The sequence below is a fragment of the Ochotona princeps genome, chromosome 19 (assembly GCF_030435755.1).
Source record: "Ochotona princeps isolate mOchPri1 chromosome 19, mOchPri1.hap1, whole genome shotgun sequence".
Lineage (NCBI taxonomy): Eukaryota > Metazoa > Chordata > Mammalia > Lagomorpha > Ochotonidae > Ochotona > Ochotona princeps.
Genome location: NC_080850.1, coordinates 36,191,446 through 36,205,090, shown reverse-complemented (window position 1 = coordinate 36,205,090; position 13,645 = coordinate 36,191,446). Strand labels below are relative to the sequence as shown.

Below are 13,645 nucleotides of genomic sequence, written 5' to 3'. Positions count from 1 at the left end.
ATGCCGTGTGGAACTACAGGCAGGACAGGTGCACGGCAGAGGCTCCTGATGCAGGAGGTAACCTGGTGGCTCTTTCATGCTGTGGCAGCGATGGCATAGAACCGCCACCCACATCCCAAAGCACTGTTCTCTCCTCACAGAGTGCCCTGGCTGCGGAGGCTGGGCTGCCAGGAGATGACAGCACCACCTGCCCGCCCACACGGAGTTTACAAGCACCGGAGGCCAGGGAGGGCATTCAGCTCCCGTGGGTCAGTGCCCCGGGCACAGGCACATCGTGCTTGTGATCCCAGAATGTTAATGAGTGAAGCCCTCCTCCGCCCGGGGCTGCTGGCTGCCCAAGCTCTTCCCTTGCATCCAACACAGAAGCTGGGGTTGACCTCGCAGGATTAATTAAGAGGACAAGCATCTTTCTAAAATGCAGAAGAAACTCGTACTGAATTTCAAGTGTGGAGTAAAATAAAAACCCTCATTTAAGCAACATGTTTTTCCTAGCATCCCAACCAGAGCAGTGGGAAAACTGTAAAAACCACACATAATGGAGGAACCCTTCAAAAGAGTGTCTGTGAGATGAACTAGCCATGGATACACATGCAGGGCCCTGTGCCCCTGGCTCACTAGCAACCCGGGCCCGGGGTCACTGCAGGGTCAGGCGGCTCTGCTCCTTTTTGGGAAGCAAGGGCAGGGGCTGGGAAAACCCTAGATCAGCCTTTGCTTTGGGATGCAAGGGTTGCTGAGTGGAGGAAGAGTGTCATTCCTGTCACGAAATGGAGGTAGTTGCTGACGAGCCTTAGCGCCCCCTGATGGCCAGAGAGACCCACGGTGCACCTGCGTTTTACCTGCTCCTCAAGCCGGCAACTGGCTGCAGACCTGCCCCTGCCTCGGCACCTGCACACTGCAGTACACACTGGCCCAGAGAAGGTCAGCTCCTTGGGGAGACATGATCGAAGAGAGCCCCTCCCACCCCGAACCACGTAACTCCAATTCCCTACTCCAGGGCTAACACCCCTAGACCCAGCCTGCTTTGGCAGAGCAACCATGACAGCTACAGAAGGCACCTGTAGACCTTGTGCCTAAGGACACTGATGAGAAAGAGTCTAGAAAATAAACCTTCCAAGTCTCACCCCCCCTAGCCAGTCTGTCATCTCTGGCTTTGAATATTAAATCCAAAATGTTGCCGAAATGTTTGAGGAATTACTGTATGGGTTTTAGTGAGAGGTTGTCAATGCCCATCCAACGCTGTGTAATATGTTGTACCTGTATGTCTCATGTTAATAACCTATTTAAAATGCGCTGAGCCATAAATTCATTTCTAGGGTGATGGGAACCTCTAGGCCCTGTGGCTGGGAACACCACTGACCCTTGTGTGCTCTGAGGGCCTGCGCATCGAGCCCTTAAGTTCATGGCTTCCTCCATGGCTGTGTGTTTGCACTTTGTTGCAGATCTGTTATTTGGATTGGGTTGTGATGAATGGTTTGGCTCTCCTGGTTCAAAACAAGTCCAAGGCGACAGTAGAATCTAATTTGCTCTAAGAATGATGATTATAAGGCTTTTCAAATAATAATCTGGGAAGGAAGGGTGCAGACAACATACTGCTTGGTGTGAGACAAACGGCTGGAGGTGAGAATGCATGCCCACTGCTCCAGAGCAGAACGGCCTCCATTGGGGGGTGGTGCAGGCAGCCTGCTCTTTCTCCACACCCCTGCATTTCCTTCCAGGAAAGGCACACTCCCTGCCTCCCAGGAACCCAGCAGGTGGACCAGGGAAGCTGCAGTGCGAGGCATCAGACTGGGGTCCCACTTTTCCTCAGAATGATGCTACTGTGGGACTACAAGGAGTGATGTCTGGGGGTCTCCCAAGTCCCCCCTCCAAGTCCAGTCACAGCCTTTGGCTCTTCAAATGCACTGGCCTGGGGCCGGCACTGGGTGCTGTGGGCTAAGCCATCATCTTTAGCACTGGCATCCCATATGCTTCAAGTCCTGGCTGCTCTACTTCTGATCCAGTTCCCTGCTAATAGCCTGGGAAAGCAGCAGAGGGCGGCCCAAGTACTTAGGCTCCTGCCACCTGCGTGGGAGACCTGGAGGAAGCTCTCGGCTCCTCCTTTTGGCCTGGCCTAGTCCTGGTTGTTGCAGCCATTTGGGACAGTGAAGCAGCAGATAAAAGATCTCTCTCTCCCCTTCTGAATTTCTCTAGCTCTGCTTTTCCAATTAATTAATTTAAATAAAATGCTTAGGCTTTCCCCTCTTTAGCCCCTTTTGCTGATGGGGTTGGGCCCAGAAAGCATTGCTGGGCAGGCCTTGAACTGTCCCCACAAAACTTTCCCTTGCCTCCTGACTCAGGGCACAGTTCTTCCTGCAGCTGACTGTGCCAGGCCACCCTATAGCCACAATCCCAAGCCAGAGCCAAGGGCAGAGGTAGGGGGCAGGGTGTATGGGGTTTGTGTGTGTGTCTGTGTGTTGGGAGGGGAGAATAGGATGGGGCCACTTCTGCACATTCTACAACATTTAGACACATATTTCCAGGAATAAAACTCTTGGCCACCACAGCAAGTCGCTCCCATTGCAGGGTGAGTGTACCATCATTCACACATTCACACCATGCTATGAAATAGTAAAAGCAGATGGAAGGAGGGTTGGGGTAGGAGTGGACTGTACATGGTCAGGGGATGCCACGCCTGCAGCCAGGCACTGAGCTTTGGTCCTTGGTGCAAGCAATGCTCTGAACCACAAAGCTCTCAGCCATGCCACACTCAGGGGGCACTTCCCACCGGGAGGAACCACATTTGCTTCCCTCTTCCTCATCATGCATGTCCCACTTCCTCTTGCCACAGGAGCCCTTCTGGCCAGCGACCCCGAGGCCTTCAGTGAATATGCTGAGAAACAACAGCTCTGAGACACAACTACAAAGCAGGAACACCTCACTGAGCCATGCACCTCCTTGTAAATGTGGGCCTGAGGCCGGGGTGCATGCTCCCCAGTGCTGGGGACTGTAGTTGGCGCCCTGAGCTTGTAGCACCCATCCCTGGCACAGACTCGGGGTTGTGGACACACACACAACTTGCTCTAGGCAGAATCTGAGGACTTTGGAGGTAAAGGGGTTTCATGTTTTCTGGGGGTCAAGGACATCCCCCTCAGTGTCTGGCCTGGTCCTGACTCTGCCCTTCCTGCTCGTCCCTGCAGCCTGCCTGGGGCCACCCACACCTGTCTTGGAGGCCTTGTCCAAGCTCCACCTGTGGTTCGTGCAAAGTCATCCTAGGGGAAGCTGTGGGTGCTCAGTTAGCCCATGCACAAGCAGGGATTTAGGGCCTCCACACAGGGCCTCTCTGCATCCCTGCTCTATCTGCACAAGAGCACTGACCTCCTGGGCTGCTCTAGGGCCCCCACCCCTCATCAACCTGGACCCTCCCTCCCCATGGTCCCTGGGTGACCACAACTCCCTGTCCCCAGCCTGGCCATGTCCCCAGACCGTCTTGCAGAGTCTCATTCAGCCAAGGCTCCCTGCTGGGGCTAGGCCATCTCCTGAGGACAGACTCCAACACCTGTCCTCCATGCACAGTTCCAGGACCCCTGGGGGTCATAGTCCTGGGCTCCTCCAGAGCAGGAAACTCCCCACACCCCTTCGCTTTTCCTCTTTTTCCTTACAACTCAGGCCCACGGTAGAACAAATTTGATCACTGCCACCTGCCACCCTGGGTGACACTCAAGGGCACAGCCCAGGCCTTGTCACCGCAGATGTGGCAGCCGCTGTGCGCAAGCCCTTCCCCGCAGTATGGGACTTACGGAAGGCTGCTGAGAACTCGTGCAGGGTCAGGAAGCCATCGCTGTTGTAGTCCTCGAATCGGAGCAGGTCGCCAGGTGAGCAGCCCAGCAGGTCCCCGTCCAGGTCCTGTTCCTTCAGCACATGCTGTGGGGTGAGGAGGAGGACAAGGGCAGAGCAGGGAGTGAGTCCAGTCACAGTTCTGCCTGGAAATTCTTCAGGCCCAGTAAAGACCCCTGGGAAGCTCCATGGGACTCAGGGAGCCTCTCTGGTTTTAGGTTTATCTTGTGCACCTCCTGACCTTACGGAGGAGATAATGGGGCCCAGAGAGGGAAAGCGACTCCCCTATGGTCACACAGTAGTGACTCTTAAGGCTACCTGGGTCTACTCCTTCGTGCTGCAGTGGGGGTCACCAAGAAGAGAAAGGACCCAAGCATACACACCCACTCATGGCCTTGTCAGGGCACCCTCTCCTGCACCTGCAGGCTCCTTCCACTGTCAGGGCAGCACCTGTTGGCCTTGGCACACCCCAAGGGCCAGCTGCCACTCTGCTGACCTTGGCCTGAACTCTGGCACTGCCTGTCCTGCCAGGGATGCCAGGGATGCCAGGGGCTATAGGTAGGCTCTGGTGAGCTCCTCTTGGGTCACACATGGCCTGAGCTGCAAGACACCCAAGGCCTTCTCAGAATGACTGGCCAGAGACCACAGGGAACCTGGGGTGGAGATTCCAGGCGCTCACTCTGAGCTGGAGCCACAGGCTGGTGCATCTGGCACAGAGGCTCAGCAAGAAGAGGGGCCTCTCAAGAGGAAGCAGGGGACAGAGGCATTTTCTCTTTGTTTAACATTCTCAGTTTGCCTGCTACATTAGAGGCAATTTAATGTAATAATGTTAAAAAAAAAAACAACACGCTTCACCCAGTAAGGAGGATGCTTGATCAAAGGGCGACCACGTGTCACGCCTGAGACCAAGCTTCTGAAGATGGAAGTTTTCCTTTGCCTACTTCTCTGTGTTAGATATTGATGCGTTTCCTATAGGGCAGATGCGTTTTTCCCCTGGCGCCTCTGCATCAGTGTCAAGGAGAGGCCCACACTTGCTGGGCTCTGCTTAGCCTGTGCATGAAGCTAACCCCAAAGATGTTAAGGAGGAAATCGCAGTACAATGACCATGCTAGCCAATGGCATCAGGTGCCTCGGGCCACAACCCCACTCAGGAGGGTTGTGTTTACCTGCACCCACCTGGGAGCCATGTAGACCTGGGTGCCAAGCGCCCATGGCTGCCTCTGTCCCCGCTGCTCCCTGACCAGCCTGTAGTTGGGGGAAATCGTCAGGTGTTTCTTTCCACAGGCAGCAGTGACTATAGAACCAGAGCAGCTCGCCTGTGGCCAGCTGGCCTCAGCCCCTGGTGGGAGTCTTAGGCACACAAGCAGGGCAGGGACAGTGGCTTTCTTTGCTGCATGGTTTGCACAAGCAGCACAAGGCTGGTTGAGCACAGAGAGCTCCCTGGAAGCAGGCTTGGGACTGGCTGACTGTGTTTCCACATTGGGATGGGCTGTGTGCACCTGCTGAATTCACAGACTTCAAGAAGACTATGTGGAACCCTTCTGCTGGGAGTCATTCATCCCATGGGAGCCCCTGGAGCCAGGAGGAGAGCTGGTGGGGTACAGCAACCCACCTAGGCTTCGTATTCTCACAGCTGAGGCAGTGCCCACAGCTCAGCAGGTGGTTCTGTTTCGTACAGCCCCAGGCTCTGCAAGTATCTGGGATGTGAGATGGCAACAGTGACTCGCTAACAGTAGAGGGTAGCCAAAAAGTTTCGGGAGGAAATCCTGGCAAAGAGGATGATGCTGTCAGCGATGGCGACAGGGACCACTGCCATCAATGGGGCCGGAGTCTTGTCAGGCACTTTATCTGTCAAGCCTGCTCAGCCTCATGTGGACACTGTGAGGCTCATGGGTGAGAAGGCAAGGAATGGGAAAGACAAGTGGTCTCCCAGAGTCCAGCCGCTGGGCCAGGAGGATCTGGCAGCTGTCCCTGCAGCTGGCAGGGGCTGTGGCCTGGGGGAGGGCAGCATTGTACTTTCCTTGCCTGGGACACTACTCTCCTGCCAGAGGAATGCATATGTGGAGCCCAAACTTATGTTTGTGTGGAGGGAGGCAAACCATGGAGCACAAAGCCAGGGTCTTATCAAACAAGAGGTGGAGGTACACACAGCAAGAGGCCAGGCCTGGGCAGCTGGCACTTGGATATCAAAGGCTGGTGACATCACAGAGCAGAGGGCACGACCCTGCCTACAGTCTGGTGGAGGCAAGCTCTGCTCCTTTGAGGAAAGCTGAGGGCTAGGTGGAGGCAGTTGGCAGGGTCCAGCCCCTCAAAGGAGGCTGCTTCCCCAGCTCACTGAGGTTCTAAGCCCATTTGTGCAGGTGGCTCAGGGAGGCTGGGGGTCGGGGGGAAGGAGTGACACCCTTCTGTTTGCAAGATGTCCTGAGGCCTGGTGCAAAGGTCACCCGGAGGAAGGGCTGGCAGGAGAGGAGCCTCCTTGCTGGACTCCCACGTTTTCCCTGGTGTCCCTGCTGCCTATCAAGGCCACTGCTCCTGAGCCTGTACCCACCTCAGCCAGTTCAGAGCTGCTGAGGTGACCATTGTTATCTGTGTCCAGGTCCTGGAACAGAGACTCCACCAGCAAGCGTCTCTGGTTGGCAGGGTCATGGCTGCTGTCTTCTCTGTGCAGTGGCCACCGGCGGGTCTGAAGCGCCAAGAGCATGTCCTTCAGATGGGCATAGCTGGCCATGGTGCATGTGTCGCCTGGAAAAGCAGAGAAGGTGACTGCAGTGAGACTCAGCCCTTGGGCCCCTCCAACGCCCAGTCACCCAGCTCAGTCATGAACAGCATGGCCAGGCATGACCCCTGTTTGTCCATCTGCCCAGCAGTGCATCCTACAGTTGTTTACAGAGCATGCAACACACTGTCCATGGTGCCAACATGAGGATTTACCCAACCTGCAGTGTTTGCTGAGGGATGGCTCAGCAGCCAGAGCCAGGTGGGCAGCAGGGGGAGGAGGAAGGCTTCAGTGCAGCCCGCCCCATTCCACGTTGTAAGAGTTTGTTCTTGTTTTAATCCTACCTTACAGGCTGCTTTTGGATCCTTAGTCTCATAGATTAGAGAGCTTTAGTGAACAGGCCTATTAAGTCCTGCTTAAGCTAATTAGGGACACTCCCAGAGCTGGATGACTTCAAAACAAACAAGCTTACATGAGCCTACAGTCAAGACACCAAGAGGTTAGGGAGGCGGTGCGGTGCGTGCGTAACAGGAGCCTGGACCCACAGCCCGTGACTCAAAGGCCCCTGGCGCTCACTGGGGAGCAGTAGGTCACACGGTATTTGGTAAATGAGGCCAGTGATACATGGCAGCATGACAGTGTTTATCTTGCTCGTGCCAGCCATTAGCATGAGCGCCAGCAGGGCAGAACCCACATACTGGGGCTGCTGCAGGATCTCAGTAGGGTGGGGTGCGATAGGGAAGTGTAGGCCTGGGGGATAAGAACTTCCTGTGCTTGGCTCTTCCAGGCCCTGGAGAGCGAATGTGGGTTCCTCGCTGTCCATTCCAGGTGGAAGTCCAATGAATGGGTTGCTGGGCAGGAGCTGCCTGAGGCCCGTACTTCCAAGGGCAGTTTCTAGGTAATGCCTGGTGGGTGGACAGTCAATAGACTGGGCGCAGGCTTTGGAACTCCCTGTGCTGGAGCGCCAGCCTGCCAAGCTTTGGAACTTGGGCCTCAGCAGTTTCATCAGTGAAGTGAAAATATGCCAATTAAATCAGATATTCACATAAAGGGTACTTCCCCCACCATTGTGACTTTTATCACCTGTGAGGGGTAGTACTGGGGGGAGCTGCTGTGGGAAAGGAATGAATGAGAGAGAGGAGAGAGAAGAGAGGAGAGAGAGGAGAGGAGAGGAGAGGAGAGGAGAGGAGAGAGAGAGAGAGAGAGAGAGAGAGAGAGAGAGAATGTGTGTGTTCCTCTCGCTTCCTGCCTTCCTGCCTCCCATACCAGACCCTCCTGGAGGTGCAACCACTCCCTCTGGTACTTGTTCATGTTTCTCCATTTCCTGCCAATTTGGGGTTGATCGATTGCTCTCAGAAACTCACATCCATGACCATTTCCTCTCACATGTTGATTCAGGAAAAAAAATCAATTGCCGGGTTCAATATCATCAGACCCATTTGTTCTGGGAGTCTCCTTGCTCTCGCACCCGCGCCTTGCTGGCAACATGTCTGTGCCTGGGAGATCTAGAGGGCCACTGCGTGGCCAGCCTGGCTCTCAGGTCTGCAGAGCTGCTCAGTGTTTGAGACTAAGGTTCTGCCCACCACAGGACCCCTCCCTCCCAGGGGAGGGGCAGCTGCTGGTGTGGTATTCTTCCAGTCTATGAGGTCAGTTTTCTGGAAGGAGAGGAAGAGTCCCACCCAGATCTGCTCTCTGACCTAATAACAAGGGTGAAGCCAAGTCCTGGCAAATGGACTGGAGGGCATTGATACAGGACAGGAGTGGTGATCCTGTGAAAGCTTTGTATGGTCCAGGCCTGGACACAGCCCTCATCTCGCCCTGGGGCTAGGCCAAAAGCCGGTAGTCAAAATGGCTGTGGTATGTTACACTCATGAACCTGAGTGGCTCACTGGGTCCTGGGGACAGTCATGTGAAGGTCAGTCCCCGGGCAGAGAGGCGGAGATGGCTCATGTGCTGGACCCCCTGTGCTGCCCGGGCATCCACAGCACCTCCAGCACTGGCAGCCCAGGGAAGGCAAGGAGGTAGCTCCTGCTGGGGCAAGGGTGGGGTGGGGTCGGGTGGGGGCATGGCAGCTTCCACAGGTTCTGCCCCTCCCAGCACATCCTACAGCTGCCAGCTAGCATCTTCTGCAATTGCTCACTGCGCTTCCTGGGCAGGAAGATAGGGACATGTCTAGAAGTCAGCCTGGGGTCAGTGGTGAGTGCCTGCTCCAGGGACAGAGCTCCTATCACTGGCTGTTGTTTACAACTTCCAGGCCAGCTGCTGGGGAGAGGATGCAGCTCCCAGTCCTTGACCCTGGACGCCCATGTGGAGTGAGTAGATGAAGAGTCGGGGCAAAGGAAGGCATCCAGCAAGGAGTGTGAGGGTGAGGCCGCAGGGTGGGGAGAAGGCAGAATGAGGAGGCAAACAGGGGGCTAGGAAAACCGGTGAATGGACACAAGGAGGGCTCTGGCCGTCCTCACCCAGGAGGACCACTGTGGCCCAGCCTGGCATCACTCGGACACTGGTGCAGGGCTGGCGTGACTTTCAGAGAGAAGGTAAGATACTTCCATATTAACCCTGAGGTCTGTGCCCGGCCGAGCCCCACTGGGGCTGCCAGGTGGGGACCTGTGGGAGGCTGTTTCCTAAGTGGGCCGGGCAGAGAGCTGGAAGGTTGCCTATGTATTCTGCTGTGCCGTCACTGGTTTCCAGCCAAAGAGGAACCTGTGCTGTCACACGGGAGGGGACCTTAGTGTTCACTGTGATCCACACTTGGCCAGGCCCTATGGGGAGAATAGCAGCACAGTTCCTTTGGTGCTCGATGCTCGTAAGGCTCTGTTCTGTGAACACAGCTGGCTCTCACAAGTCCCAGGCCTCCTGCTTGTGTGGGTCACCCCTCCTGCTCCCAGCTTTCTTTAGGCCCTGCTCACACACACATGAATCCAACCTCATGCATCAGGCTCCCCTACCTCCCATTCCACTTGAGGTTGGGTTGGCCCTGGCTCATTCTGCATTCCTAAGGCACCCCTTCAGAAGGCCTGGGGCCAGCGGGTGTAGGCAGAGATGACTCCAGGCAGCATGGTAAGGCTAGGGAGTGAGGCTGCGATGGGGGCAAGGCCATGAACAGTCACAGGTGGAGCACTCATTACTATGTGCAGCAGGGACACAAGCCCACCTTAGACTTCGAGAGATGGTGTGAGGGGGCACCTGGGAAGCTCCTTATGGAGCTCCACCTTCCATTCCACCTGGCCGAGCTGGTCCTGGGAAGTGACAGCCCCCAACCCAGCACCTCTCCACTCCAGTGAGGACCAAGCACATGGCTCAGGCCAGCTACACCCCCAGGCTGGAGCAATAGTTGCCTGGGACTCCAGATTAGAATTGCATGTGATCACTGGGCTTGATGGACAGAATGGCACTGGTGTCCCCACTGTCTGCTCGAGCCCTCGAAGTCCAACCAGGTGACCACAGAGACTAACTCGGGGATTGTGGTGGAGAACCAGAGGTCATGTCTCCAGGGAAGACCTGAAATGACCCTGCTTGGGGACTTGAAGAGGAGACAGGCTTCATCAGAGGGCCCTGTATCTGCCTAATACTGACAGCATCAATGAGATGGCAAGGCCAGGCAAAGCGCTGGATGGTGAGTCGGGAGGACACTGGCTTGGGTTGTGTGACCCAGGGCAACAAGTCTTTCCCCTGCCCATTCTGCCTTACCTGATCACCCTAAAGCTTCATGACACAAGAGAAGTCCATGTGGTCAGCCAGGGAGTAGCGGCAGGCATGCTCTGCCTCTGGGCCCTGGGGCAGGCAGGTGGCCAGCTCGGTGACCACAGAAGAACATACACACCCCAGGTTTCCTTCCTCCCTCCTGTCACCCATTGTGTGTCCTCGCAGGGAGGGGCTTGAGTATCCTGCTCCGTCGGACACTGTCAGTGTCTTCAGCGCCATCCTGCTAGCCTGGGTGCCCTGTGCACAGCAGGGCTGGCCTGCCAGTCCCTGGCACTGGCCCTGGACTTCCTTTCAGCACACATGTGGGATCCCTTGTGCCTGGTCTGGGCCTGCTTTGGCAGATAAAATATTGATCAGCCAGCGAGGAGCCCAGAGTGTGATCCTATTTTCATGTCAGAACTTGGTAATGAACTACATTTATCAAGTCCCGTTCTCTGCAAGAAAGGTCAGTCGCAGATCTGGCTAAGTTGTTATGACACCTCATTAATCTAGTTTCCTCCATAATTGTCCCTCTTTGAAGATTCTAACGCTCTTGCATGCCGGCCACACTCCCTGAAAACCAGGGGGAAATTATCATAGCAGGAGCACGGGCACATCCACATTTAATTTTTTGAGCAAAGGAAGATAGGAAGCAGGTAGCAGCCGCTGGAATTAAATGTCCATCAAAGGGACACTTTGTGTCGTGAAACAAAGGGAGCAGGAGACACGCTGGAATATTCCATCAGCTGCTTGCACCCTTGCCCAATGGAGCCTCAAAGGGATCCATATCCTGCCAGGACAGGTAATGTCCCTTCTCAGGTGGGGGTGGGGCTGGGAACTCCAAAGCATCAAGGCTGAGGTGTGGGGCAGGGGGGATTGGTGCACCACACACGTAGGGTGGGAACTGTCACCCAGGCAGTGGGAAGCTCAGATTCGAGCTGAGAGATGGGTCAAGCGGTTGAGAGTCACGCCTTAGATCCCAGGATGGAGCACCTGCCTGGCACTGGGGACTGAGAAGTGGATTGCTTTTTGCTGCCTCCCAACGCGTCCTTCCCTGCTCCCTGCTCTGCTCTTTCTGCACTTTCCCCAGCCTTCCACCCTCTGGTGTGCCTGCTAGAGTGTGAACTGTTGCGGGGCAGGGACCAGCCTTTTGTGCAAGTACATCCCCTGGGCCAACACCTGTATGCACAAGGTGCTCATTGAAATCCACTGACTGTACACCTGAGGGAGTCCTCGGTGGAGAGGAGCTGCAGTCTTGGCCAAGGGAGAGGACAGCCCCAGCTACCCTGAGCCCAGGGACTGAGGTCAGGAACTCAGAAGGAGCTGGGGGACCATTGTGGGTCCTTTCACTGAAGGACAGTGGAATCAAGCTCACTGAAGCTCAAACCTCCTTGAACTTGCTAGTGACTGTGTGTCCCCCTCCCTCAAAAATCAAAGCTGGTTGTGCCCGTGTCCTGCTGCTGCTTATTGGGAAAGCCTGGGGCAACCCCACAAAGAAGCCAGGCCCTGGGTGTTGTGCTAGCCACAGCAGCCCAGGCAAGGAGGCACAGCTTCCAAGATGGCCCAATTGGTGAGTGAGCACCAGGCTGGCCTGGGCACCCTCTGGGCTTGGGGAGAGCTTGAGATGCAGGCAGCATGTGGGGAGCAGACTTCAGCCTGGCCCTTCCCACTTCTGATGGCTTCCTGGGGCAGGAAGGGCCACCCCAGGGGTCTCTCTAGGAACCTCCAATCTCTTAGAGAAGGGACTGTAGGATACAGATAAAACATGAGAGAGCCCATCTGCCATTAACAGAAGCCTCTCCAGAGGATGTGGATCGAGGGGCAGGAAGGATGAAAGAAGGCGTGACTAGTTTTGAGTTGCCAACAAGAAAGGTGTGGGATCTCTTTTCTCAAAGCATTGCAGACCATCTTGACAGAACACACGCAGAGGGCAGTCAGACCCCTGGCCACACTTCACTGGTCTTATCTCAATCAGGCAGGAGGGCCTGAGTCCTCCCAGGCAGACTTGGCCCTCCTCACCTGAGTTTCAGCAGCATGGTTTCCACAAGGTTCTCAGCCAGCTGACAGCTAGTGTCACATGCCACTGTGACAAAGCTGTCATATTCACTGCCAAAGCAAAAGTTGGGCATCATCGTCTGGCACTAACATCCCAGCAGAACGTGGCAGTGTTTAACGGGCCTCGTCTGTGACGTGTCATTCTGAGGTCTGTTTGGAAACTGCTAAGCTGTGCAAAGAGCAAGAAGTGTTTTGCACACAGTTCTAATTTATGGGCCGTGGTAACTTTGCTGGAGTTTAGCGTGAGAGGAACAGATGTTTAACTTGATGTAAATTCACGAACATTAACAATCTTTCTGCTGCGTTTCTGGGAAAATTCAATTAACAATAAATGCCAAAACCAATGAGCTTATCGTTAGGATATAGTTTTAGCTAACATAATGTAGTTTCATTGGTGGTGTTGGCTGAACCACAAAATTCTGAAAACTCCAGGAGATTGTTAAGCACGCCCAAAAGTACCCATACAAGGACAGGTGGGTTCAAAGTCATGCCACCTGGTGGTTCCCGGCTGGTGTCCCTGGGGCCTCTCCCCTTCACTTGAACTCCCTGAGGGGTGTTGTTCCCTGTGTGTGCCCTAAGCAGGAACACAGGCTATGCCAGCCTTGCAGACCCTGTCTGCGTCTACCCATTCTACCTGCTGCCAACTTTGCTCTCAGGTGCCCTCCCCACCTCCCACGACCCTGCAAGGTCCTTGGCTCTCCCACCAAGGCCAGCTCCATAGAGCAGCTTCTGTCTGCTCCCACTCACACAGGGGCCTTGCTCTTGAAGCCCCGCATTGTTTGCCTCTGTCTCTTCCACAGGTAAGAGTTTTGAAAGCCAGGACTGTGGTCCTAACATTTCTGCATCTCTGCAGTGAGCAGTGAGCCTGGGTATCTCGGGGCACACATTCGTACCAGCTGTAACTTGCCTACCTCCTGTGCATACACCACTCAGGGCACAACCAAGGCCTCAACCAGCAAGAGGCCTGGTGCATTCAGCAGATTTATTTGAAATCTGAGGTCCAAGTTGGGGAAAGAATGTGGTTATACCATGGGGCCAGCTAATGGCAGGTCTAGGAGCAGAACCCAGGTTCCCTGAATTTGGTCCATGTTCCTTCTGTTTAAAAAACTTATTTACTGGAGAGGAAGAGAGAGGGAGCACTCCCATTTGCTAGTTTACTCCTTAAATGCCTGGGCTTAAGCTGTGAGTTGGATCCAGGCAGGTCTTGCAGGTGGACTGCAGGGACTCAATTACTCGATCTATCACCCCCTCCCTCCACCCTCCCACCATCTTGCAGGGTCTGCATGAACAAGAAGTTAGAGACAGGAGCCAGAGATTGCACTCAAGCACAAAGGCATGCAACTGTCTTAGCTTATCTGAACTGCCATGCTAAACACT

General features: G+C 55.1%; 1 protein-coding gene across 1 annotated transcript in view; it reads right to left on the bottom strand.

The window, feature by feature from the left end:
* FSTL4 (follistatin like 4) overlaps positions 1-13,645 on the bottom strand; it is a 418,275-nt gene that overhangs the window by 67,688 nt on the left and 336,942 nt on the right. The window contains exons 5-6 of the mRNA XM_004586404.2: positions 6,362-6,555; positions 3,777-3,900 (exon numbers count right to left, since the gene is read on the bottom strand). Coding sequence (XP_004586461.2) covers positions 3,777-3,900; positions 6,362-6,555 — 318 coding nt within the window. The remainder of the gene's footprint in view (positions 1-3,776; positions 3,901-6,361; positions 6,556-13,645) is intronic.